This window comes from Ascaphus truei, chromosome 2 (genome assembly GCF_040206685.1).
Source record: "Ascaphus truei isolate aAscTru1 chromosome 2, aAscTru1.hap1, whole genome shotgun sequence".
Lineage (NCBI taxonomy): Eukaryota > Metazoa > Chordata > Amphibia > Anura > Ascaphidae > Ascaphus > Ascaphus truei.
Window position 1 is genome coordinate 471,212,135 of NC_134484.1, and position 27,683 is coordinate 471,239,817.

A 27,683-nucleotide genomic window follows, 5' to 3' on the forward strand; every position below is an offset into this window, starting at 1 on the left:
TTTGTGAAATTTATTCACTTAATGATAATATGGAACAGATTTTGATATAAGGTTATTGAGTCCTGCGAGCATTGCTCTGACTCATTTAGTTAAACAGTAGGCTGCGATGTATGTATCAACACATGTAATCTCTAACATCTCCTACTATGGCTTTTATCACATTAGATAGTAACATATAATTAATTTTTAAGGATTCATTTTTAAGGATTATATAAGTACTCAGTGTGTGATGAATGTAGATTTATGTCCATATGGTCTAATTTTTTTAAATCTAGTTAAGGGGGGATTTATCTTTGTACCTTCTTAAGGGTGTCCTGCGAGGCTTAACTCTGACACTCATAGGTTAATCAGGACAAGCTGCGATAATGTTGTTTATCTCTTGTTCTTTATAATATATATTATTTTATAGTTTATTTTTTAAGGTATGGACAATGATGTAATTGTGAGGAGTCTAGAGCTCAAATAGCTCTGAAAATCTTTATGTTTACACATTAATTCATTATAAGTATGTTGTATGATGAGTAACAATAGACTAATCAATAATCATTGTTTGGGTCATTTTTTTAAATTAACTTTTAAATCGTTTTTATTTATATGTGTTATTTTGAATCAATTATAGTTCATTTTGTTATGTCATGTATTTGTGTGTGTATTTTTTTGTAAGTGTTATGTATTTATTATCATCATTTTTCTAAATCACTATTAGCATTTAGTTATATTGATTTGTTAATTAGTATGTGAGCAGTTGATTGGATGGCCTGACAGCCTGAAATAAGACATAGTTCCCTATTGGTTAATATAGGAACCAGGGGAGGTATATTAGTGCCTCTCTGAGCTTCTATGGCCAAGCCCTGATGAAGTGTCATGTGACACGAAACGCGTTGGTGACATCATTACGCAGCGACTCACGGCCGTGACGACAGTCAGCTTGTGTAGCTGGTGGAGCCCTGCCTGCCACGAGGAGCACAAAGGGGAATTTTAGTGCTTAAGGTCTGTTTTTTCATAACATCTTTCATAACATCTTGCTTTCCTAGCACCTCTCCTTCCCTGTTACAACTAGGGTTGTGCATCTGGGTGTTTACATCCCATATTCCTGTGTGGCTAGGGCTCGTGTATAATTTATTTGTGTCATTTTAGATAAGGTTATTAATATATTACTGTATTATGTGTATTTTTTGTATGATGAATGATTTTTCATGATAAAAATATATGTATTAATTTTGGTTTCTTCTGGTTTCATTTTCATGCGCTCCTATTTTTGTTTTTTGTATTGTTGATTATGCCCCGCTGATCACGGGAGATTGGGAGCTGCGGGGTGACACCGGGTAGCCGTGAGAGGGGGATCGTTTGGAGAGACAGCGCGCTCAATACAAATTTTCTGCTGTATATTACCTGTATGGCTCTCAGGAGCCTAAGGCCTGGGACATAGAGGGAGAGAGAGGAGGGGGAGGGAGAGAGAGGAGGGGTGAGGGAGAGAGAGGTGGAGGGGAGGGAGCGAGAGGTGGGGGTGGGGGGGAGGGAGCGAGAGGTGGGGGTGGGGGAGCGAGAGGTGGGGGTGGTGGGGAGGGAGAGGTGGGGGGAGAGATGTGAGGGGACAGGTGGAGAGGGGACATGTGGGGGGGAGGGAAAGGTGGGTGGGGGAGAGGAGAGGTGGGGGGGAGAGGAGAGGTGGGGGGGACAGGTGGGAGTTAGGGGAGGAGGTGGAGAGGGGACAGGTGGGGGGGACAGGTGGAGAGGGGACATGTGGGGGGAGGGAAAGGTAGGGGGGGAGAGGAGAGGTGGGGGGGAGAGGAGAGGTGGCGGTGACAGGTGGGGGTTAGGGTAGGAGGTGGAGAGGGGACAGGTGGGGGGGGACAGGTGGGGGGAGAGGAAGTGGGGGGGTACATGTGGGGGGAGGGGAAAGGTGGGGGGAGAGAGGCGAGAGTAGAGGTGGGGGGACAGGTGGGGGTTAGGGGAGAGGTGAGGGGGAGAGTTTGTGGGGAGGGGAGAGGTGGTGTGGGAGGAGAGGGGAGAGGTGGTGGGTGGGAGGGGGGAGGTGGGGAGGTTAGGTGGTGAGGGGGAGGGTGTAGAGTAGTGGAGGGGGAAGAGAGGGGGGAGGGGGCGTGAAGGGCGGTAAGGGTGTGAAGGTGGAGAGATAGGGGGGGTTGGATTACATTTGAATTATTTTGAGCATTTTTAGCAGGGCATGGTTATATATGTGTATGTTTGTCTTTAAGTAACTGATTTTCTCCCCCCAGCCTTATAGCTGTGGTGGAGTTGCTCTGCCCCTGGGGTGGTGTCAGTTACTACTTAGGGGGCTAGTGCCCTCCTCTTGTCCATATCTGGCTGGTCCTAGGTAGGGCCGTGGCAAAGCCTTGTCCACCTCCAAAAAAAGTTCCCCCTCCTAAGGTTGCCAGGTGGCTTGTCCAAAAATACTGGACACAATACTGGACACCCACGCCCCCCGAACACATAATATATACCCCCATACCCCCCGAACACATAAAATATACCCCCATGCCCCCCGAACACATAAATTATACCCCCACGCCCCCAAACACATAAATTATACCCCCACGTCCCGCGAATACATATAAAATATACCACCACGCCCCGAGAATACATATAAAATATACCCCCACGCCCCGCGAATACATATAAAAAATACCCCCACGCTACGCGAATACATATAAAAAATACCCCCACGCCCCGCGAATACATATAAAAAAACACCCCCACGCCCCGCGAATACATATAAAAAATACCCCCACCTCCCCGAAAATACATTTAAAATATACCCCCACCTCCCCGAATACATTTAAAATATACCCCCACCTCCCCGAATACATTTAAAATATACCCCACCTCCTCGAATACATTTAAAATATACCCCACCTCCCCGAATACGTTTAAAATATATCCCCACCTCCCGAATACGTTTAAAATATATCCCCACCTCCCCAATACGTTTAAAATATACCCCCACCTCCCCAATACATTTAAAATATACCCCACCTGCCCAATACGTTTAAAATATACCCCCACCTCCTCAATACATTTAAAATATATCCCCACCTCCCCCAATACATTTAAAATGTACCCCACCTCCCTCAATACATTTAAAATATCCCCCCACCTCCCCGAATACATATAAAATATACCCCCACCTCTCAATACATAGAAAATATACCCCCATCATCATCTCATCTCCCCAGGCTGGTCCCCATCACATCTTATCCCCTCCCCATTATCATAATATTCCCCACCCCCCCATCTTTTCACCCTGCTCCCCCCTCATCTCACCCTGCCCCCTATTATCATCATCCCCCCCATCATCTCACCCTGCCCCCCCATTATTATCATCATCTCCCCACCATCTTTTCACCCTGCCCCCCCATTATCATCATTTCCCCCCATCATCTCACCCTGGCCCGCCATCCCCATATTGGGTCTTACCTTATTTCCTGAAGGACACAGACATCGCCGGCTTGTCTCTGGGCTGCTCGGGTGTGGGCTCCGCCCCCGTTGTCCTCCGATTGGCTGTCCACTCCTCCAGTCAGGACACTCCTCCAGTCCTAACTGCGCCCGGTCACCGTCTGCTCCAGCCTCAGCACAGGCTACCTACCGGCCGCCATCGCACTTCCGCCCTCGCCGCTCCCCACCTGGCACCGCCTTCTGGCCACCCTCGCGCTACCATCCCTCCGTAAGTTATAATGATAATACCGGACACATAGGTGTCTGGTATTACCTCCAATTTTATACCGGAAAGGCATTGGAATTACTGGCCTGTCCGGGTGAAAACCGGACACCTGCCAACCCTACCCCCATCTCATCCTCCCCCCCCCCTCGCCAGAACACCAGCCGAGGGTTCAGGCCCGCAACCATAGGCCTCTCCCATGTGGTCCGAGCGCAGCGGGAGTAATGGATAGGGTGACCAGATTTTGAAAATGAAAAACCGGGACACATAAAAATTATTAATACAACAAATTACATTATTAAAAAATTAATATTATGGTATTTATCTAATAGTGTCACCATTGATGCTGTATTATTCATTCTACCTCTTCCCATTCTCTCTCTACCTTCTCCCCCATTCCCTCTATCCCTCCCCTCCCCCATTTTCTCTCAATCTCCCCCCCCCCCATTTTCTCTAACCCCCACCAGTCTCTCTCCCTTCCCTCCCCCCTGTTTCACCCCCTTCCTCCCCCCCATTCTCTCTCCCTTCCGTCCCCTCCCCTCATTCTCTCCCCATCCTCTCTTCCTCCGCTCCTCCATTTTCTCTCTCTCAATCCGCTCCTCTATTCTCTCTACCCCCCCATTCTCTCTACACCCCATTCTCTCTACCCCCCATTCTCTCTACCCCCCATTCTCGCTCTGACCCTGCACAGACTCAGACCCTGACCAGACACTGACCCTGGACTGAGACACTGACCCAATACTGGACACCCACGCCCCCAAAACACATAAAATATACCCCCACGCCCCCCAAACACATAAAATATAACCCCACGCCCCACAAACACATAAAATACACCCCCACGCCCCGCGAATACATATAAAATATACCCCCAAGCCCAGCGAATACATATAAAATATACCCCCACGCCCCCCAAACACATAAAATATACCCCCACGCCCCGCAAATACATATAAAATATACCCGCAAGCCCTGCGAATACATATAAATAAAAAAACCCATGGCCCCTGAATACATATAAAATATACCCCCAAGCCCCGGGAAAACATATAAAAAATACCCTCACGCCCAGCGAATACATATAAAAAATACCCCCATGCCCCACAAATACATTTCAAGTATACCCCAAAGCCCCCTGAAAACATTTTAAATATACACCCAAGCCCCCCCGAATACATTTAAATTATACCCTCAAGCCCCTGAATACATTTAAAATATACCCCCAAGCCCCTGAATACATTTTAAATATACCCCCACCTCCCTGAATACATTTAAAATATACCCCCACCTCCCCGAATACATTTAAAATATACCATAGGTGTCCAGTATTACCTCCAATTTTATAGCACTGAGACACTGACCCTGCACTGACACTGACCCTGCACTGACACTGACACACTGACCCTGCATTGACACTGATACACTGACCCTGCACTGAGACACACTGACCCTGCACCAACACTGACACTGACCCTGCACTGAGAAACAATGACCCTGCACTGACACTGACACACTGACCCTGCACTGACACTGACCATACACTAACACTGACACACTGACCCTGCACTGAGACACACTGACCCTGCACTGACACTGACACACTGACCCTGCACTAACACTGACCCTGCACTTACCACACACTGACCCTGAATAAACACAGACACACTGACCCTGCACATACCACACACTGACCCTGCACTGACACTAACACACTGACCCAGCACGGAGACACACTGACCCTGCACTGACCCTGACACACTGAGACACACTGACCCTTCACTGACACTGAGACACTGACCCTGCACTGACACTGACACACTGACCCTGCACTGAGACACACTGACACACTGACCCTGCACTTACCACACACTGACCCTGCACTGACACTGACACACTGACCCTGCTCTTACCACACACTGACCCTGCACTGACACTGACACACTGACACACTGACCCTGCACTGACCCTGACACACTGAGACACACTGACACACTGACTCTGCACTAACACTGACCCTGCACCGACACTGACACTGACACACTGACCCTGCATTGAGACACACAGACCCTGCACTGACACTGACACACTGACCCTGCAATAACACTGACACACTGACCCTGCACTGAGACACTGACCCTGCACTAAAACTGACACACTGACCCTGCACTGAGACACTGACCCTACACTGAGACACACTGACCCTGCACTGACACTGACACACTGACCCTGCACTGACACTGACACACTGACCCTGCACTTACCACACACTGACCCTACACTGACACACTGACCCTGCATTGACACTGACACACTGACCCGGCACTGAGACGCACTGACACTGCACTGAGACACTGACACGGACACACTGGCCCTGTACTGAGACACTGACCCTGCACTGAGACACTGACCCTGCACTGAGACACTGACACACTGACCCTGCACTGAGACACTGACCCTGCACCAGATCTGAGGAGCAGGTGCAGGGGGGGAGGTGGTGGAGTGTATGTCCAACCTTTCACTGTGGAGCTTGGTTGGTGGGGGGGGCGGGGAATCCACCTCACTTCCGGTTCTCACTGCTGAGGCTCCGCTGTCACTAACCCCATCCTCACCCTCTGCAGCTGCATTCAGACTGGCCTCTGCTCTCCTCCCTGCATTCTTGCTCTCTGCTTCTCCCACCTTCTCTGGTCAAAGCAGATACATTTCAAAATATTACATTGTAGCATATTGTATTTACATGTACATAGGATATCGTACAATGTTACATAGTTCAATACATATTTGCTATACCCATTTTTTTCCTCTCTCTTTTATCGAACTTATAACTGGTCTTGATCTAATATCTCGACCATTTAACTCAAAACCTTGTATCATAGCTTGCTTGTGACTCCCATTCTTTCTTTTAGTTATCATATTTGTTTAGACTAGGCTCTTCGTTTTTACTCTGTTCTGTCATTGTCACGGTTGTGCTCGCCACAAACCTGGGTCGGACCAGTGGCTGAGGTGGGGTTGTAAAAGCACCGACCTTAGACCGCGCAGGCTGATCCGGATTGCGCAGTTCGTAGTCGTACGTAGCAGGGTCGGGACTGGAGAAGGTAGCATCATAAGTGGACAAGCCAGGGTCAGGACTGGAGACATCAGGGTAAACGTTATTCAAGCAGGAGTTCGGCAACAGAAGTTCAGAAGTTCCCCGCTTCAGCTTAGGAGAGTGAGCGCGGGTGTGGGTTCTGCGCTTGCGGCGACCATGGCCCATGGTACTGGTCTCAGGAAAGGATAGGCAGACCAGAGTGGGTACGCCGCCGCTTCAGCACAGGAACCAGGACACGGCCTCTGCTATGTAGAATGAGCATCAGGTCCCAGGAACCAAATAGATAGGCTCCGCAGAGAAAGGACAGCAAGCCTCAGGAAACCGGGAGCTGAAGTCAACACTGGAGAGACCTCCGCTTCAGCACAGGAACCAGGACATGGCCACTGCTATGGAGAATGAGCAGCGAGCCCCAGGTACTGGTAGATAGGCTCTTGCTGTGGAAGGATAGCAGACCTCAGAAAACAGGGAGCTGAAGTCGACACTGGAGAGACCTCCGCTTCAGCACAGGAGACAGGTACAGGCCGCTGCGTGTGACTAGCAGCCGAACACAGGAAACAGGGATCTGAAGTTAACATGAAGAGTACTCCGCTTCAGCACAGGAGACAGGAACAGACCTCTGCGTGAACTAGGAAATAGAACTAGAGAGATAATGAACACAACAGAGCCAAGCCTTAGGGCTTGTGGCAGAACACTTGTGACAATCAGGAAGGGTTATTGAAGGAAAACCTTAATTTCCTCACCTAGGCTTCAGAACCAAAAGGAACCTATTCTCTGCCAAGAAAACTGAAGCCTTGTGACTGGACACAATCTGCACCGTTTGCAGCAGACTTCCCCGGAGAAGTTTTCACGCCCTGCCACTGTTATCTTCGATCTTTGATGAACTTTCAGGCCTGGTAGACGAACGAAATGAAACGTAACACAAGCCAGGTTTCAAATCCTTTGTCTCAATTTATTACTCATAGGGTAATGACTTTTATACAGAAAAAAGAAGATATTGGTTAGAGGCGTAACATAGGCGTAACATAGGCGTATCATAGGCGGATCCTAGGTGTGTCTTGGGCGTAGCTTTGATTAGAGGCGTGATTTGGGGGCAGGACATATTAGTGGTGTGATTTTTGGGACATGTCTTTCCCAATACAAGCAATGTCTGAATACATAGCTTATTCATTGTCTGTTATCAAAAGAGACCTTTAGTCTTTAGCAACTATATTACACTATTTTGCTTCTTGTTTAGAACCAGTTTATTATATTCTAACTAGAACATCAGGAAATTGACAACACAAAAGTATCTTAGCAATATCCTGGGTAGGAAGAAAGGAAATGCAATTTAGCAGAAACTGAGTGCATTTATGAATTATATTTCAGCAAAAGGCTGACTACAGAATCTTAACTAGTTATGACCAGACAAAATGGAAGCTTAACATGAGTGCAGATTCTGGCCTGACATACTGCACCGACACACTTTATTCGAGCAAATACCCAGTTTGTACCTGGCAGATACCTGGAATGCGCCGCTCCTCACCTCTGACAAGCCCCGTTGCGTTTGCCTTCCCAGCCTGGGTTCATGCCTGGCTGATGGGCGGCTGATCTGTTAAATGATAATGATTAGGATTTAATAGGCTGCAATGCTTTGCGTGTCTACCAGATGGCATAAATTCATGAATTGTAATGAGGTATATATATATATACTGTGCAGTATTGCAGCCAGCGGGAATAAAATGCTTCAATCCCTGCCTGGAAAATACCTCAATGCACTCGGGCAGAAAACAGTCACAAACCTCAATACACCCGGGTATACCCGAATTCGTGGGACTAGCCGAGCTCGAATAAAGTGTGTCGCCAGTGTACTGGTCCTAACAATTCCCTCCTTTTTGTTCTCTAAAAGAACAAATACCCTTACTAGGTACTCTTATCTATGTCTATGGCCTAATGGGGACCAATAGTATCATAGACTCTGTTCATGGCCACATATGAATTATTAGTTGCATACATGGCGTGAGATGAAACTGAAGGTTTCCTTGAGACAAATTAAAGCATTGCACACTTAGCACAGTGAAAAATAACAAAAATTGCTGCGATTATACTAATCACTACAATAAAACCATAGAGAATTTTCATACCAAATTCTCCGATCCAACTAGTGAGTCCTGACATCCAATTTAAGCTAAGGCCTGAGGATTCTTTATGCATCCTAGCCTGAATTTCCTGTATCTTATCTATATCTTTATGAATAGCGCCAGACTCATCTTCAATATAGGCACAGCATTTCTGTCCTACAAGTTTACAAACACCTCCTTGTGAGGCTAGCAGATAATCAAGAGCCATTCTATTCTGTAATGATACTGTTCGGATCTGCTCTTGTTCATTAGTCAAACGGATAATAGCATCACTTGTCTGATTAAGAGCATCATCAATATTTACCATAAGATCACTTAATTTAGAATAGAGATCCAGAACACCTAAACTAGGTATAAAACCCCCAGCTGCAATGCAGGTTGGACTAATGGTCCTGGTCAGATCTTTTCGATTTCTTAGCCTCCCTTGGGGTAACGTGTCAGATACATAGAAAGTGGGAAGGATGAAACCCAGATGACAAGGGGCAGTGTGATTGCAGGGTACAATCTTAGTGGCCCACATGCCACACAACCAATAGAGATATATATATATATATATATATATATATATATATATATATATATATGTATATATATATATATATCATTAAATATTTATATAGATTAGAAAATGGCTTACATCTCAATATGTCACATAATTTAAGGGTCAGCTATTTGTGAGAATTGGTGGGGGCTAATTTCTGCTAAGAGCGACTGCACAAACATTCTTCTTGCACGCATCTTTCATACTGCATTTACTCAGAATGGCAAAACGGACCAAGATGGATGCTATGGTCAAAATGGATGACTTGTGATCCTTTCCTTGTGGTTGACTCATGGCCCTTGGTGACCTCCCACCTTCCTCATATCCAGTCTTCTCAGTCCCCCCCATATCCTTAAGAGACAGTCTATTTGAAGAACAGAACAGTAAACCATTTCATAGTCCTGAAGGACCAAGATGTCCAAGTTGTGCATAACTTCATTCCTTTCTTTTCCGGCCATTATATCAGCCCAGTTTATTTCTTCTTCGGGCTCTTCTTCTGGGGGACTGGCGACATCATCACCGCAGAGAGGCATAGCGTCGGTGGGGGTTGCAACGCACTTCTGGATCAGAGTTTTGCTGTACTTAATACATAGAGAGCAATTAGTAGGACAAACACACACATACAAAAACATTCGCTAGCTTCGCTCAAAGCAAATCAATCCAACCACCAAGTCCCCATGGTCCCTAAATCCTGGATAAATACACAACATTGCGCTTTAACTAGGGCGCATACATGCCCCTCCTTTTGAGGCTAAAATATAGTCTTGAGCTATTCTATTCTGCGGAGCCATTAATTTAAACTAAACCTATTCTTGGTTAAATGAGTAAATGTCTGTGGTTGTATTATTTAGGATATCCCTGTAAACCTGTCATACAGTAACCCAACTCCTACATTTGGGAATAAATTCCCTGAAACTTATTCTTCCCATAGACTATTTATTGGGTGTCTCTCTTTTGTTTCTAACTCTACCTGTGAGCAATGAACATAACCGTGTGTTTGACTGATAAAGCATTCTCCCACCGGGATATCATTCTGCAGGGAGATTCTATTAACCTAGATATCCAAACAAAATAAACAAAGTTAAACAAATAATACCTTATACTATTTTGTCATCCTTATGGGACGCCACTTACATAAACATAATAGAGCATACATTTGTAACTGAAAAATAATAAAAACCTGTAAAAATAAAAAGTTCAAAGTTCGTGTGTTGAGGCCTGGACATTTTTGCCTATGACCTTTCTCCCTTGATTAGTGGTCAGAGAGTATTGTGTCCATCAAAACACTTATTTGCAGGTACTATGTCTTTGTCTTTATTAGCTGTTTGTGCCTAGGCTGGCACTATTTCGACGTGCGTGATCCATGATGATAAAAAAATTTTTTATTACTGCAATGCTGGTGATGAGTAGTATTTAAATGGCCTTTTCATCTGGGATGAAGAGCTTGCTTGCGTAGAAAATGCTTGACCATTAACCCGTCTCGCGTAGGTGCACTTTCAGCTTTAACCTGTGCCTAGAGAGACTCAAAAATATATATTAGTTGCATGCAATACTTATTAATTGTTTTATTACCAATAACATGGTCCTTAATTCGTTACTTTGAACTACTGATGGTCATATTTCATCCCATAAGTGTCTCATAGGGAGAGAATTTATACCTAGAAATAAATTCTTGTATTAATATGGTTACTACTATTATTAGCATCCGCATATTAAACAGAGATATTCCCTATTAACGCTCCTCAAATTTTAAACTAAGCAACCAATATGGACTTGACTTTGCTACAATCCAAGTTTCTAAAACTTGGTACCTCAGCCTGTGCCAAACCAATTGCTTCCATAATCAACTCTATCCTGTCTGCAGGCCATATCCCTAAGACCTGGAAAACTGCTAGAGTTGTCCCAATCTTCAAAAATGGGGACAAAAACACTGTCTCAAACTACAAATCAATCTCTCTTCTCCCAATACACACTTACTCTCATTCATACCTAACTGCCATCTGCCATTTTCTCTGATGCAAATGGTGTCAACCTTTTAGTCATTTAATACTAACTAACCTTAAAACTCTCCCCACAAATCAAGCATCCCAACAGCCTGCACTCATGGCTATTGTCCCACACCCACAGTCACTCCTGGCTTTCACCTCAAACACTCCACTGTAACTATTCTGCTAAAAAAAATGTGAAATGCCCTGTATATAATATATACCCTGTTCACTTATGCAATTATATATCCCCTGTCCTTTAACTCTATGTCCAGAACATACCCAAAAACGAATAAATGGTTACAAAATTATAAATTTGACAGATATGATATATCCCTCAACATAGAGACGGCTTGCTGCCTGCTTTGCTGTGACATCTGCAAAGGTATTATTATTTTTTTACCAGGGGCCTGTCAGCCCTGTTAGTATGGCAGCAACTTTTTATTACTGCAAGACCCCTTGGAGTTAACATTGCTATAATAAATTCTGAACCTGCTGTGCATTGTGTATCATTTACAACATATCAAGTTCTGGATCCTCTATAGGGATTTCAGAGAGACCTTCAATAACCTATGTATCTCCCCTCTTCTGTTCATATATTATCTATATATCTGAACAAAAATAGTTATGAAAACAGGTTGCTTGATATATAGCAAACTTAAACTGGTAAATAGATTTGTATGTGTAGTGACTATAAAAATATTTACTGCTTGTGTTAAAAGAAAAAAAGCCTGCAGTAGGTCTTTTAAGAACTGTGGAATTTACAATAGAAATCCTGTAAATATAAGAAAAATCCTGAAATCCTGAGCAAAAGATTTCCTTTTAAAATAGACAAATAATTTTGAACTCTTTGCAAAGTGCTGAGCACATGGTCAGCATTAACTTTTAAAGACACTCTGACTTTAAAAGGGAAAAAAAATTCAAAGCGCTTTTTTTTTTTCTGGGAAAACAGCCAGAAACCTTAAAGTACAGATAGCAGATAACGGGTTTCGCTGTCTAATTCATATTAACTGCATTCTGTATGATCTTTCAAAAATTAAATAACAGGAATATTTCAAATTACTTATAAACACCAAATCTATGCCAACAAGAGCACTCATTCATTCCCCTGAATGCCTTCTGAAAGAAATCTCATATTCCTGCAAACTTCCATCAATACAATTGCTATCCCGTTTTAACTATGCCCTCTCTTAAACTAAACAAAATATCTTCAAACATGCAACAATTATACCATGACTAAAAAAACAGCAAGCTTGACCCTACCTGTCTTGTATGGCTTCTACACTGCTTATTTAACGGAGACAATTCTCGCTAAAATAACTTACCTCCATGCTGCTAAAGACAGATATCACCACACTCTGCTCACACCACTCAACCTCCCCGCAGCATCTGCCACCACGGACACCCTCCTTTTGAAGCGCTATGTACATTAATGGCGTTATATACTTATATAATACAATATATTAATTCAAACAGTGCTTGTGAGCTCTTACCAGCATTTTAAACAAAAAAAAAAACATCTCCAGACATATCTTAATCCTGTAGAAATAAAATTATAATGTGTTACCTTACTGCTTTACGGATAAGAAGACAGTTCTACATTACCTTGTTCTCATAAATAAACTGCTTAAGCACAGAGCTAGTTAATTTTAATGTGAATGTTTTGCATTCTTTAAACTGTAAGGGAGAGGCTGTGCCCCTCCTTTTATTAAGATAGAAATACCACAAACGAAAAGAAATGTGTCCGGTTTAAAAAGTATCCGCCTGGCCAGGACGAATAAACCTTTTAAACTATAACCAGGGACCGAGCTGAATATACTCCCCTTTTGTTGTGAGGTATTTCTCTTTATATTCGGTGTACACCTTTTTAAAACCTTTTAAAATTTAGATTTCATCATGAGCAACTAATGTTCATATTTTTTGTACACACATGATAATCAGCATGACTTTCACACAAGAAATCATTCAGGAAAAAATTCATCAGGGTTACAAACAAACTCTTTCACATAAGGTAGCGGTGTTTTTTTTTTTTTTTTTTTTTTACAGAGACTTTCACTCTGAGCCCCCACGGGCAAAGCAGCACTTCCCTGCTTCTGACTGATAGTGGCACACTCTCTGCCAAAGACCAAAACCACCACAATTAAAACAGACACCATTATTCTGAGCTATTATTCCTGATTGATTTCTGAGACCAGCATAAACCATTAGTAGCTTATAGAAAAACAGCTTAATTATGACAAATAATTGCAACATTTATACTTACACAATATACAATGGTCGTTCAGCTAGATCAGAGATAACAGTTCAGTCGTGCACAAAATTTTCTGGACTCTAACCAACAATTCTGTTTAAAAGGGACTCAAACCCAATTCTTCAGTCACAATTCAGAAATTATCTGGACGCTAACCAGTATAATTCAGGTCTTTTTAAATTCCCAGAGGGGGTGAAGCATCATACTGTATATAAAAATTTACATATATACTCACCACCTTTGTGAATTTCCCACTTCTGGACACCAAAACTAAAGGAAAACCTTAATTTCCTCGCCTAGGCTTCAGAACCAAAAGGAACCTATTCTCTGCCAAGAAAACTGAAGCCTTGTGACTGGACACAATCTGCACCGTTTGCAGCAGACTTCCCCGGAGAAGTTTTCACGCCCTGCCACTGTTATCTTCGATCTTTGATGAACTTTCAGGCCTGGTAGATGAACGAAATGAAACGTAACAGAAGCCAGGTTTCAAATCCTTTGTCTCAATTTATTGGGTAATGACTTTAATACAGAAAAAGAAGATATTGGTTAGAGGCGTAACATAGGCGTAACATAGGCGTATCATAGGCGTATCCTAGGTGTGTCTTGGGCATAGCTTTGATTAGAGGCGTGATTTAGGGGCAGGACATATTAGTGGCGTGATTTTTGGGACATGTCTTTCCCAATACAAGCAATGTCTGAATACATAGCTTATTCATTGTCTGTTATCAAAAGAGACCTTGAGTCTTTAGCAACTATATTACACTATTTTGCTTCTTGCTTAGAACCAGTTTATTATATTCTAACTAGAACATCAGGAAATTGACAACACAAAAGTATCATAGCAATATCTTGGGCAGGAAGAAAGGAAATGCAATATAGCAGAAACTGAGTGCATTTATGAATTATATTTCAGCAAAAGGATGACTACAGAATCTTAACTAGTTATGACCAGACAAAATGGAAGCTTAACATGAGTGCAGATTCTGGCCTGACATACTGGTCCTAACAGTTATGATCGGCAGGGAAGCATTGTGGGGAAAGGTGTCTTTAAAGGTCAGTGAACCAATAGCAGAAGGGGCGTGTGACAGCATTGCCTCAATGAGTGAACCAAGGGTGGAGCTGCAGCAAAGATCAGGGGCAGTGTTCCAGGGCTGCATAGGTTTGTAAGGCAAGGCAAACAGCAAACTAAGGTGCGGATCCGTTACAGCCATGTTGTTATGTTATGTTGTGATGCAGGACGTTCTCCTTATTTTATATTTCCTTTATCCGGTTTTCCGTCCGAGTTAGTTTACCATATTATCTTTGGTGTTATCTGAATTTATTCTGTTCTAGCTGGGGAAAAGAGTGTATAATCATCTCCCATTTTCGATCAAATTTGAAAACAGGACATTTTAAAGTAAGTCGGGCAGCCGGGACAGACCTTAAAAAAACGGGACAAGTAATGGAGCTCGTCTTTGGGGCCTGGATGTTGCCAAATCCCCCTGTCCCTCCCCGACCACGGAGTGCTGAACCCCCACCCTTTCCCCCACCCCGGGAAGCCACAGAGGGGGCCAGCATCCTTCCTGTTCGATTCTCCGCTGAAGCATCTCTGAGGCGCTGCCCTCTGTCGCTGAGTCTTTGGTGTCCTGCTCCTCCTCGTTAGGCCGGCGGGGTCATGGGCCATGGCTCCTGCAGGCAAGGGGGCAGCTGGCATGGGTGGGCGACCGGCACGGGGGAGGGTGGATGGAATGGAGGGGGATCTGGGAGAGCGGGGATGTGGGGCATGGCGAGTGGGACGGGGGTGTAGGGTAAAGGAGGGCAGTCCGTCAGGGTCTCATTGCTTTTGGGTAGGCCTCTGGTGGGCCTGGGAGGCCAGTCACTCTGATGAGCGTGGAGGGGCCTCGTGGTGTCCGGGTCTCTGGGACTTCTGCATCGTGTTGTGTTCTTCTGCTGGCGATATCCTGAGGGTCTGTAGGAATTTTTCACTTTCTTCTGGGTGCCATAGTATCATCTGTTTCCCGGTTTTGGGCACCATTAGTGTAAACGGGAAGTCCCATCTGTATTTGATCCCCTTTTCTCTCAAGGGGTATGTCAGTGGCTTTAGGTCTCTCCTCTTTGCCACTTTGATCCTGGACAGATCGTTGAATATTTGCAGGGTGGCGTTACCGAATGGGATGTCACCTTTTTCTCTGTTTATGAGCTTTTATTTTCTGCTCTAGTGATGTAGTTTGATGATCACGTCTCTGTATCGTTTTGGGTCTTCTGCTCTGTGGCCTAGTGCCCTATCGGCTCTATCCACATCGAGCTCTCTTTCCTTTAGGGCCGTAGCGCTACATTTGATATGGTCTCTGGGATATTTCTAATCCTAATGTTCTGTCTTCCCTCCCTGTTTTCTTGGTCCTCCAGACTCTCTTTGAGGAGCTTTATTTCGAAGTTTAGTCTTTGTATCTCATCGTCTGTGGCCGCCTGCATTATGTGTGTCTCTTTCAGCTTGGTCTCCCTCTGCCCGTATAGCCGTGCATTGGGAGCCCCCAAAGACGCGGGTAAATTTTTGGATCGTGGGATGTTTAGATTTGGCTGCCATCCTGAGTTTGTGCTTGTGATGATGGGGAGGATTTGGCCCGGGATTAAAGGGGTTACACCCCAATTGGCCACCCTCTACCCTCACCTGGGGAGCAAGGGGTTAACTGGACTGAGGTCCAGTAATGTGTTTTTACCTCGCTTCAATATCCAAATGTTTGCACCTACACATACACTAGGGTTGCTGCGGGAGGGAAAGGGTTAATGTTAAAACAGTGATTCTAGCCCTTTGTTTAAATTACCCTCAAAGATGCCTGCCTACTAAATGCAAATGGTCAGGAGAGCCACCAAATGGTTAGGAAGCAGCCCTGATCAAAGGCCCAGCCAGGCTTCCTGTTTGCAGCAAGCTAGAGTGGGTTGTGAGCATTATAACTCACACTTACAAACGCCTCTGATTCAGGAGGTCGGGGGTATTGGGTGTGGAATCTAAAACCAGGTGACAAATGTCCACCACCCAGGGGTCCCTGCTTCAAAGGATTTTTTGATGGGGGCCAGGGGTGCGGCTACCCAAGGAGAAAATCAGAATGGGTGACCTTATTAAATATAAGAATATTATGAGATGTCCTCGGCGGAACATGCTAAACATTACATATGTGTATTCGTGGGGCCGAGCCCCAACTAATGATTCTAAACACTTGATATCTAACAGATACTAAGAGCCAGATATTAATATCTCTCTTAATTTTAGTACTACATGGTAATATTTAGTCTCATTGGGAGCGTCACGCGGGCCGGAATGTATTAATATGGCTCGCGTACCAGTAAGTATTACTGAACTGAACTGAAGTTATGAAGTTATTTACAGTGTATATGGGATTTGGAATCTGTTCTGAAAACTGCAAACTCCCTCTGTTATGGTAATGAGCAGGAAGGACATCCTGCTAGAATTCACATAGCCTGGTGATCAAAGGCTAAATTTCCCAATTGTTTAGGCTGGGCCCAGGGACCAAAGGAACTGAATTTTTAAGTGTGATACTTTGCAAGTCCAAAATCTGCTTCAATGACCTTTGCTAGCCTTTTCGGCATCTAGGGTTAAGAGATGAGTTTGACATGGTATTTAAGTCAGAGTCACCCCTTACAAAAAAGTCTTCATGTCTGCATGTCTTCATGCCTGTGTCTTCATGCATGAGTCTTCATTCATGGGCTGCATGTATTGCTGTGATTCCAACTGAATTATGAAAGAAATGGCCCATCCTGTATCCTGATGGCTTTCTTGTCCTAATCTTTAAGTAAGTGTCTATATTTTGCCTGTTATTTGTATATTTTGTGTGTTCACCTTTATCAAGGAATAAATTATATTTTATCATATCTAAGTCTCGTACCAGTTCAACCCAGTTATATATATATATATTTTTTTGGTGTATTATTAATAGCCTGTCACAAAGCTCCCGTCACAGTGCTGCAGATCTTGGATGGGTTTTTTTTGTTTGTTTTTTCCGTTGGAAACTTGCTTAAGTTTGATTATTCATGTGAGGGTCTTTGGAGCTCCCTCTCTAGGCTTCCATCTCCATCAACATCCTGGAGGGGTCTCGGCTTCCATTTTTTTTAAAGGATGTGACATCATCTTAAAGGGATGGAAGCCTATGCTACCTGATTGGCTGACTTCCCTCCCTTTAAGATGACGTCACAGCCTTTAAAAAAAATGGAAGCTGTTATATGGTACACCAACCAATCGGATTGGGGATGTACCATTTGCACTCAAATGTGACATGACAGGCCTTACATAAGCCTCATTTGAGCACTGAAAGTTTTTTCCACTGTTCTTGGCTGTCACATGAATTAATCAACAGAGTACCATGGAATTCTGCGCATCAGGCTATTGAACATTGTGTAGAGGGTCAACAGTTGGTGCCGGAGAAGGATTTGGAGGGTGAATCTCAGCAAAGGTAAGAAATGCATTGATTGTATTGTTTTTTATTTTTTTTAGGTTGCCCTTTGACTTCAAATATGTTTATCTATGCCCCTTTCTGGGTGTAGCTAAGCACAGTAACAATCACTGCATTTTTTGGCAAATGGCTTTTATTTAAATGTCATGTATTTTATTTGGTGTTTTTTTTAGGTGTCCCATTTATTGCCATAGTAGAATATTTTACCACTGTGCCAATCAATTGGTTTTTGGCAAATGTGTTTTTAAAAAAAATGTTTTAATGTAATGTATTTTATTCAGTGCTTGTGTTTTTATTTGTAGCTTGCCCATTCATTGCCATTGTGGCAAACCATGTCCATATTATGAGCATGGTCTTACCACTGTGCCAATCAATGGGTGGGGGTTGGGGGTAGTTGTCCAGGGGAGGGTGGTTAGGCCTCCCGGGTTTGTAGCGTGAGGGGGATTAACGCCTTAATTACCAAAATGGTTAATAACAGCTAAGGTGATTAAGGGGATGCAGGTCAGTAGTTACTTTTTTAAATGTACTGCTGTCAGTGTTGATGCCCACTGAAGAGAATGCAGAGGAAGATGAGGAGGCTAAGGAAGGCCTTCATCCTGGCAGGGGTAAGTACAACTTTAATTTACTATATGCTGGCTGGGTAATGTTCTGGTTATGTTTTATTTATTTAATGGGCAAATGTGCTATTATCCAGATCTAGATAATAGAGATTTTGACCATTACTGTACTATATATGTTGGGGGTTTGTATTGTAATGTTTATTGGGGGTATAGTGGTAGGAAAAGGGGGTAGTTGCCCCAGGGTGGGGGGTTAGGCCTCTTGGGTGGGTAGTGGGAGGGGTTAACCCTTTCATTACCATAGCTGTTACTACCGCTAAGGTAATTAAGCGGTTAACCCCTCCCACAAACTTCAAGGTAGGCACAACCACCCACCCTGTGACAACTACCCCCTTCACCGACCCCCTCTACCCCCAATTAACCAGGTACTCTGGCCTATCCCTTCATTGCCTTAGCAGCTATCTGCTAAGGTAATGAAGCATTTTTTATTTTATTTTGGTAACAGTATTGAAGCAGGAGTTCTCCTTAACTGAACCGCATTCATTTCAGCCTCAGAGTCCCCCTGCTTCCCGAGTTACAGGCCTGTTATGGGGTGCCGGTATCCCCCTTCATTGTTTAAATGTCCCAGTCACGTGGCTACATACCGGCACCCCAAAACAGGGCCTGTAACTGGAAAAGCAGAATACAGTTAAGCTCCAAAGATCCCCTGCTTCAAAACTGTGTTTTTCAAATAAAAGTCACGCGATCGCCTGTTAGAGGCGCGCAGGTAGAGTGACTGATTCAGTCTCACTCTGTGCGCGTCTGTTACAGACAGATGTAGGGACCCCAGCAGTCTTAATCCCTTGGCCCATTACAGCCTGCTATGGACTGTCCCGCAGAGGGTTTTACACTTTGCATAATGCTCCGTCCCATTCCCCTGGCAGTTGAAAAGATAGAAAAGACTGCATCGGTATGTTTCAACTTGGTTCCATAGACACGCATGTGCAGACTTCAATGACACGCATGTGTTTCAACCACACACGTACTGTACAACAAATGTAATTCGCGCAGTACATTACTGTATTTATTCATGATTTTTAATATAGAATATTCTCCCTTTTCAGGTGAAGAGCCAGCCAGCCTGAAGATTCAGAAAGACTGTACCTTTGGAATAACAGTGAAGAAATATGTATTATTGTATTCTTCATAAAGTCAATTACCTGATGAAAGGTCCACATGGGACCTCAAACTGTTTTTCCACTGTTCTTGGCTGCACATTAAATGGAGAATGTTATTATGAACTTGTGAGTAGAGCTCTACTTTGTATCTCTGCCTTAGGAGACCTACACTTTGAAGAAATTGTATGTCCATGTTGTGTTGGCTGCACACCTGGAACTGTTTCCCCGCACTTTGGAATTGGGTTACATTTCAATACCATTACATGCAGCATATCATCATATCGGATCATGCGAAAATTAACAGGAATAAAGGAAGGTTACGTTGCATTTCGATTTTAAAGACACACTAGCGCATAATAGAATTTCTGATCTGTATTGCTACCAATGCTAAAACGCCTTTGTCCTGGCAACGTCATATTCGCGTGTCACTCGCGAGCAGCTGTAAGTGTGACAGAACAGCTGATCCCGGTCTCTCTCCACCTGTCGATCAGCTGTTCATTCACTTTTACTAACGTAATTGTTCATATACTTGTAATAAATACCTTTATACTGATCTTTGGTGCGCTCCGTGTATCTTTTATATTTCAATTAAAAAAACACTTCTCAAACGACATGATACCAATACACTATTTTATTTTCAAACTCTATATCCCATAAAACAATCACAGTATTCTGTTTAAAAAGTCACTAGATATAAATTGCTAAAAAAGAGTATCTTAAAAGTCTACAATTGGTACTAATGTTGGTCCTACATGGGTTTGCAACAGGACTGACACTGGAAGAGAACAAAGTATAAGTGAGGCAATCTAGACTGACTGTCCAACGTTTCGGCAATAGATTGCCTTTATCAAGGAGAGAGAGCCCTCTCCTTGATAAAGGCAATCTATTTCCGAAACATTGGACCTTTGGTGGCACAATAAACTGCACCTTTAGAAAGACTGTGTGCCTGCTTCCATTTCCTTGCTCAAGTACCTTTGGGATGTCTGGACCTCCCTGGGCACAGCGCACCGGCAAATAAGTACCCCCCTCCAGCACCTACTAGCGGTGTGCATGTACTTCTATATATGACGGCAATCTAGACTGACAGCAGCTGGTATAGAAGAAGACAAGAATCATGACACAAGAGGAGAGTGGATTTTACCTGTTGTTTTTATTACACGATACCGGTATATTGGAAACCCCCTACTCTGAACAAGGAAGTGGTTTCTCACTTGTATGAATCCTGTGGTGCTTGAGGAGGTAACCCTTATGAGAAAAGCTTTCCCCACACACTGTACATGTGAAATGTTTCTCCCCTGTGTGAATCCTGTGGTGTCTGAGGAGTGATTTCTTATAACGAAATTGTTCCCCACACTCTGTACATGTGAAAGGTTTCTCCCCTGTGTGAATCCTGTGGTGTATGAGGAGTGATTTCTTATAACAAAATTGTTCCCCACACTCTGTACATGTGAAAGGTTTCTCCCCTGTGTGAATCCTCTCGTGTTCAAGGAGACGGGCTTTCGTTGTATAACTGTAACCACACTCTGCACATGTGAAAGGTTTCACCCCTGTATGAGTCTTTTGGTGTTGGCGGAGGTTGCCCTCAGCACTGAATTGTTTCTCACACTCTGTACATGGGTAAGGTTTCTCCCCTGTGTGGATCCTCTGGTGTTTGAGGAGGTTGCCCTTCCGTGAAAAGCTTTTCTCACACTCTGTACATGGGAATTGTTTTGCCCCTGTATGAATCATCTGGTGTTGGATGAGGCGGACATTACTAATGAAATGTTTCCCACACACTGTACATGAGAATGGTTTTGCCTCGGTATGTATCATCTGGTGTTTGAGGAGGCTGCCCTTCATACTGAATTGTTTCTCACACTCTGTACATGGGAATGGTCCTGTTCCTGTGTGGGTCATCTGGTGTCTGAAGAGGCTGATCTTCCGTGAATAACTTTTCCCACACTCTGTACATGTGAATGGTTTTACCCCTGTGTGAATCCCCTTATGTTCAATGAGGCCAATCTTCCGAGAGAAACATTTCCCACACTCTCCACATTTGAAAGGTTTCTTCCCAGTATGAATAATCTGGTGTTTGAGGAGATATTCCATACTGTTGAATTTTTTCCCACACACTGTACATTTGAAATGTTTATCCTTTTTATGAATATTCTCGTGTCTTAGGAGGCTCCTCTTACTACTGAGTTGTTTCCCACACTCTGTACAAACAAAGGAATTCTCTGCTGACACTGGTTCCTTGCATGTGTCCAACATGTGGCAGGAATCATTGGATTTTGGCACTTCAGGGCTGCGAGGAATCAGATGGTTTCTGGACATATCAGAGCTCTCGCTGTGCTCCTCCTTCAGGAAGTTCTCTAACAGGAGTAAACATAAAATATAGAACTGAAATTATTTATCTGTAAATCAAAATGACTGAAAGCAAAATATTAATAAAATAATTTGCAAAATGTACTTCATCACTGCTTAATTAACAATGTTCACTTTTTAACCCATAGTTTTAAGGTTGTGGCCCCTTGATATCCAGTTTCCCCAATGACTTTGATGGAGGCCACCAAAGACCTGAAAGTTGTATCTAGAAGCTCAGTGATTTAATTTTAAAACATATCATTTGTATTTATTACTGTATTGATTGACTAAGGCAGGGGTCTGCAACATTTCAATGAAGAGCCATTTTATAAAAAAAAATTGTCCAAATTATCCAAAGGGAGCTGCAACACATGCATGAAAATTACACCCCCACAAACACATACATATACTGCACATACTAATAGGTATATACTGTATAAGCATTAACATACGACAAACTTGCTTTAATCAGAATAAGGGAATATAAAAAATATGTGGGGGATAAAATGCATCTCAGAATGATAAGTCCCGTTAGGTTTTATTATTGTTTTTTCGTGCAAAACAGTGTCATTTTCAAATACACACATACACTAACCCCCCCCCCACCAATTACAGACACACTACTACCTCCCCCAAATACACACGCATACACTACTACCCCCCAAATACACATGCACAATACCCCTCCCCCCAAATATGTATACAGTAAGAGACAAAAAGGCTCCAATAATTCATCCAACTGGACAAGTCATTTGGTACATTACAATGTATATTATCTGTAATGTTGTTGACTGCAAGACAGGATACGAACCCACAAGCAGAGGTAGGGAGTAGTACACCGACCTTGGCCTGGGATCTGAAGCCTGCGATGCAGGTGTAGTCAAGTCCAATTCCTGGGTCGAGGCAGGCGGCAGGCAGGGATAGTCAAGTCCAAGCAGAAGTAAAGCACAAGCAGGCAATCACTGAGGCAAAGGCAGAGCTCAAACAGAACCAGGTACAGAGTACTTTGCACAAGAAACCCCAGGGAGCAACTGCCTGCTATTTAAAGGCCAGAAGAAGCTGCTGGCAATGAGGGATAGAGAGAAGCTGACTTCCTGTCAGGAAATGCCTATCAGCCTCATGCATTGACAAAATACATTCTCTCTTTTGTCGGAGGGAAGAACCACTCGGCCTTGCTGTGTGTTTAACTCCATTCCCAGGAATCTGAGATTCTGGGTTGGGCTTAATTGGCTCTTTTCTGTGTTGGCCAACCAGCCGTGATGTGAAATGAATTGTAGCATTCTCGATAGGTGTTGGACTAAGAGGACTCGGTTTTGTGCCTTTATAAGAATTTCATCCAGGCAGGGAAAAATTGTATTCCTTCATTTCGGCGATGAGTGTTATCAACACCTTTGTGAATATTCTTGGTGACAGAGAGACCAAATGGGAAGAGCTCTGAATTGGTAGTGTGCTACCCCTATTGCAAATTGCAGATACTTTCTGTGTCTGTGACATATGGGTACATGGAAGTAGGCATCCTTTGGTATACTGATACAAGCCAGTCCCCCTGGTCCATTGCCACAATGATGGTCTTCAGGGACTCCATTTTGAATTTCCTTACCTTGAGCAGTTTGTTTACTCCTCTTACATCCAAGATAGACCTTAATTCACCTTTTTCACGAGGAACATTGGCGAGTAGATACATCAATAGCTTTCTTGTTGTGGAACTGGTTGAATTGCACTATCATTCATAAGCTGTTGGATACTGCTGGTTAATGCCTGTATGACAAGTTTGTTTCACAATCATCAGGATCTTCTCACCCTGTGCCCTCCAGGTCTAGTTTTGAATTCCAGACAGTATTCCTTGCTGACAACGTTGAGCACCCAAGTGTCAATAATTATTTGAACCCAAGCATTCTGGAATTGCTGGAGTCTTCCTCCGACGTAGGATGTATCTAATCTAGTGGGCTGTATCTCATCAACTTCAAGAGAATATGATATTGCATATGGGAGGCAATAAGGATTTATCTAGGATATTGCATTAAGAGGAGTGAGTGTAGGAGCAAAGCATGAATGGCAGTTAAACCAGGGTCTGGGTTTAGAAGAGTGAGAGTGGAAGAGAAGAAGTGGGGCATGTAGATCTTTAGAGGAAGATAGGGCAAAATTAGACTTCATAACAAGGTTGTCCAGGTCAGTAGAGGAACAGACAGAAGAGGGAGGAGAGCAAAGTGGAGCTGAGAGCGTTTGGCTTAATAAAACGCAGGTCTCTACAGAACGGAGGGGTAAATGGAAGTGAAAAGGAGGATTCAGAGATGAGATGAGGTGATGAGGTCAGGGAGAGGAAACGGTAAATAGAGAAATTAGAGAGGGTCAAGCTTCTAAATTAATCTTGGCATTTAGAGGCTATGAGCACAGGCAGAATACACTGTCAAACAGGGAAAGGTGATCTTCAAATTATTGTTTTTTTCCAAATGTGCTCCATCTCATCAGTTGAAGGTCAGGGACCCATTTCCAACCTTTATACTCAATTGAGAGTCATATTACTCCACTATGCTGCACGTGGCTTTTCCAGAACACCCAGCAGGCCTACTTTTCTGAAGCCAGGGTCACGTTTGGTGTGAATGGCTCCCGACAGTATTAACACAGTTCCCTTTTAAATCACTCCAAGCCCTGTAATATTTCCTCCACTTTATTGGGAAAAGGCAGCAGGATACAGATACTTGTGGATGGTATGTAGTGGTGATTATTAGTTAGAAACCGGTAAAAAGAGATGGCCTCACCATGGGGAATGAGCAGGGAAGGATCTTGTACTCACAGTCTCCAGGGTTGCAAAGGAAGTGAGGGGCAGTGTGGGTAAAGGAATAGTCTAGGGGCAGACTATCTCTGATCAAACAAAAGGGGGGGCGGACTAGCCCATTCTGGTGAGGATCTCAGAGACTGCAGTAGCAGCTCACTGATTCCATGCCCAGAGGCAGGAAATGCAACATTGTTGCGAGTTACACAGGCACAGAATGTGTGTGCAGGCTCCATGCAGCTGGGAATAAGATAGACAGAAGCTGCAAAGGAGAGAGGGAGGTGAGTCAGAAAGGTAGTTCTGGTTCCATGACACCCACGGACTTCCTATGAGAGGTAATTAACCCTGAATACTCCTTTAATGTGACTATATAACGATTCCTAACTGGACGTGAAAAGTAAGTGATTGTATGTGATTATTAACCTGGAGTGCTGGAAACAGTTCTTGCTGCTACCAATGTTCAAACCTCAATAATAATAATATTATCATAATAATATTATCATAACAACAACAACATTAATAAAACACATGATTTTCAAAGGTTATTAGAACATGTAGCTTGTAATTCTATTATTGCATTAATATTATTTTCCCCAATATTGTAGACGTCAGTTAATTTTTTAAACAATTTGAATACAGGCAAGTGGGGTTATAAGGGTACTTACCACCAATAGGAAATGAATCCATTTCAATCTTTATGATTGTCAGACTTTCCTCAGTGTTCGGCTCTTCTTTATCTAACTTAACCTCTACACTCTGTGGCACAACCACTGGGAAACCTGGCGATAAGAAAAGAAAAATCCATCATGTAAAGCTGGGAGTGGGGGCTCTTCTTCTGAAATCTCCTCTGATATAGAATAGTAGCAAAGAATTGTAAAGAAATGTGTTACTGGCCCTTCTGGCAGAAAATTACTTAAAGAGTTGAAGACATATCTTACCTGCTGGTGGTTCTATGAGGGGAAAAAAGTATAGCCCCTCTTGGTTGACTACTGGTTTCTATCAGCAGTCTCTCCAAACTCCAGTCCTCAAGTACCCCTAACAGTCCAGGTCAAACTGAGTGAGCTACCTGTGCTAATGTGAGCATAGTCTTAAAACCTGGACTGTTAGGGGTACTTGAGGACTGAAGTTGGGATTAATTATGATAATGGATTAATTGTGTGGGCCCCAGGTTTAACCCCTCTGCTTTCAACATCATGATCTGTGATGTCAGCATGGAGGGTATAAACAGCCACATAATTTGTTCTACAAGCAGGTTCACCAGTCTCAACTGAGGCCTCCATGCAAGTTCTGTAAATATGTTGTGTGTGTCTAGTCTGCAGCAAGGTATGTTCTGTCATTATTTGTTATTTTATAATGTGCCCAGTTCTTTAGTAAGCGCTTGTTAGAGAATCGTAATAAAGTCAATTGAAACCCAATTTACCATAGTTGTATTTTCCTGGAGAGTCCTTCCGTGGCAGTGCTCACCATTGGGTTAAGCTCCACCCTCCAGCTGAGATAGGACAGAAATATACATGTGGAAGGACCATAAATAGCCCCTTCTTTCCTGCCCAAGTAGTCTTGGTACAAAAGCTGAAATATATAACTAGAAACATCTCCGATCTAAACTTTGGGAGGGAATTGGTGAGTACTGCCAGGGAAGGACTCTCCAGGAAGAGAAAATTACAGAAAGTTAGTATCAATTTTCTATTTCACTGTTGTCCACATGGCAGTGATCACCAATGGGACTTGCCAAATCAGTACCCACATAAAACAAAAGGGAAGAGGGCCTAGAATAAAACACCACACTCCTTGACACTTAAATATGATCTTTTATTTAAGTGGTGACAACTGACTGCAGGACCTTTCTTCCAAAGCATGCGTCTGCTGAGGCGTGCACGTCCAAACAATAATTCTTAATAAATGTATTAATTGATGTCCATACTGCTGCCCTGCATAATTCTGCGGGGGAAGCCTGCGCCTTCGCTGCCCATGAGGTGGCCATGGCCCTTGTCGAATGTGCATTTACCAGCCCTGTGTATGGAATATTTTGAATAGTATAGGCCTTCCTGATAGCTGTTACAATCCATTGACCTTGTCTTGATGAAAAATAAGAAAAGGTTTGTTAATGGACAAAGCTTGTAATTCACCAATCCTAAGTGCCGACGTTACTGCTATAAAAAGGAAATACATGCCTGAAGCTTGAGAAAGCAGTTCAAAAGGGGGCATCTGTTAGAGCCCATAATACCAATGACAAATCCCAGGCCGGAACTAGGTCCCTCTTTTGGTGATTGATTTTCTTCCAAGCTTGGAAAAATCTACTTATGAGATCTATGGCGGTCAAAAGTCTCCCTAGTAGAGCCAATAATGCCGACACCTGAGCCCTTGTTCTAGATCTTCTTGCAAAAACTCTAGTTTCAGGAATAGGTGGCTCCAAGAAGCTTACACCTTGTTGCTCACACCACTGATGGAATTGCTGCCAGATTCTATGATATACTGTAGAAGTAGTTATTTTCCTTGCCGCCATTGTCTGTGCCACCTTGTGCGACAGCCCGCTTGATCTGAGCAGCTCCCACTCTACCTCCATGCCAACAAATTTCATTCCCCTCGTCTGGGATGTTGCACTGGACCCTGGAATAGGAGGCCTTGAAACATCGGCAGTTGTCACGGTTTGTCTAGCAAAAGTTGAATTACCTGTGGGAACCAGGCTCTGCATGGCCAGTTTGGGAGTACAGCCACTACATGTGCCTTAAAAAGGGAAAAGAAACAAGCGCAAA

General features: G+C 43.5%; 1 protein-coding gene across 1 annotated transcript in view; it reads right to left on the bottom strand.

The window, feature by feature from the left end:
* The window catches only part of LOC142488295 (uncharacterized), a 73,098-nt gene that overhangs the window by 24,274 nt on the left and 21,141 nt on the right, over positions 1 to 27,683 (bottom strand). Inside the window, exons 5-8 of the mRNA XM_075588667.1 lie at positions 27,601 to 27,654; positions 25,596 to 25,709; positions 21,001 to 22,165; positions 15,515 to 15,763 (exon numbers count right to left, since the gene is read on the bottom strand). Of these exons, the coding sequence (XP_075444782.1) occupies positions 15,515 to 15,763; positions 21,001 to 22,165; positions 25,596 to 25,709; positions 27,601 to 27,654 (1,582 nt within the window). The remainder of the gene's footprint in view (positions 1 to 15,514; positions 15,764 to 21,000; positions 22,166 to 25,595; positions 25,710 to 27,600; positions 27,655 to 27,683) is intronic.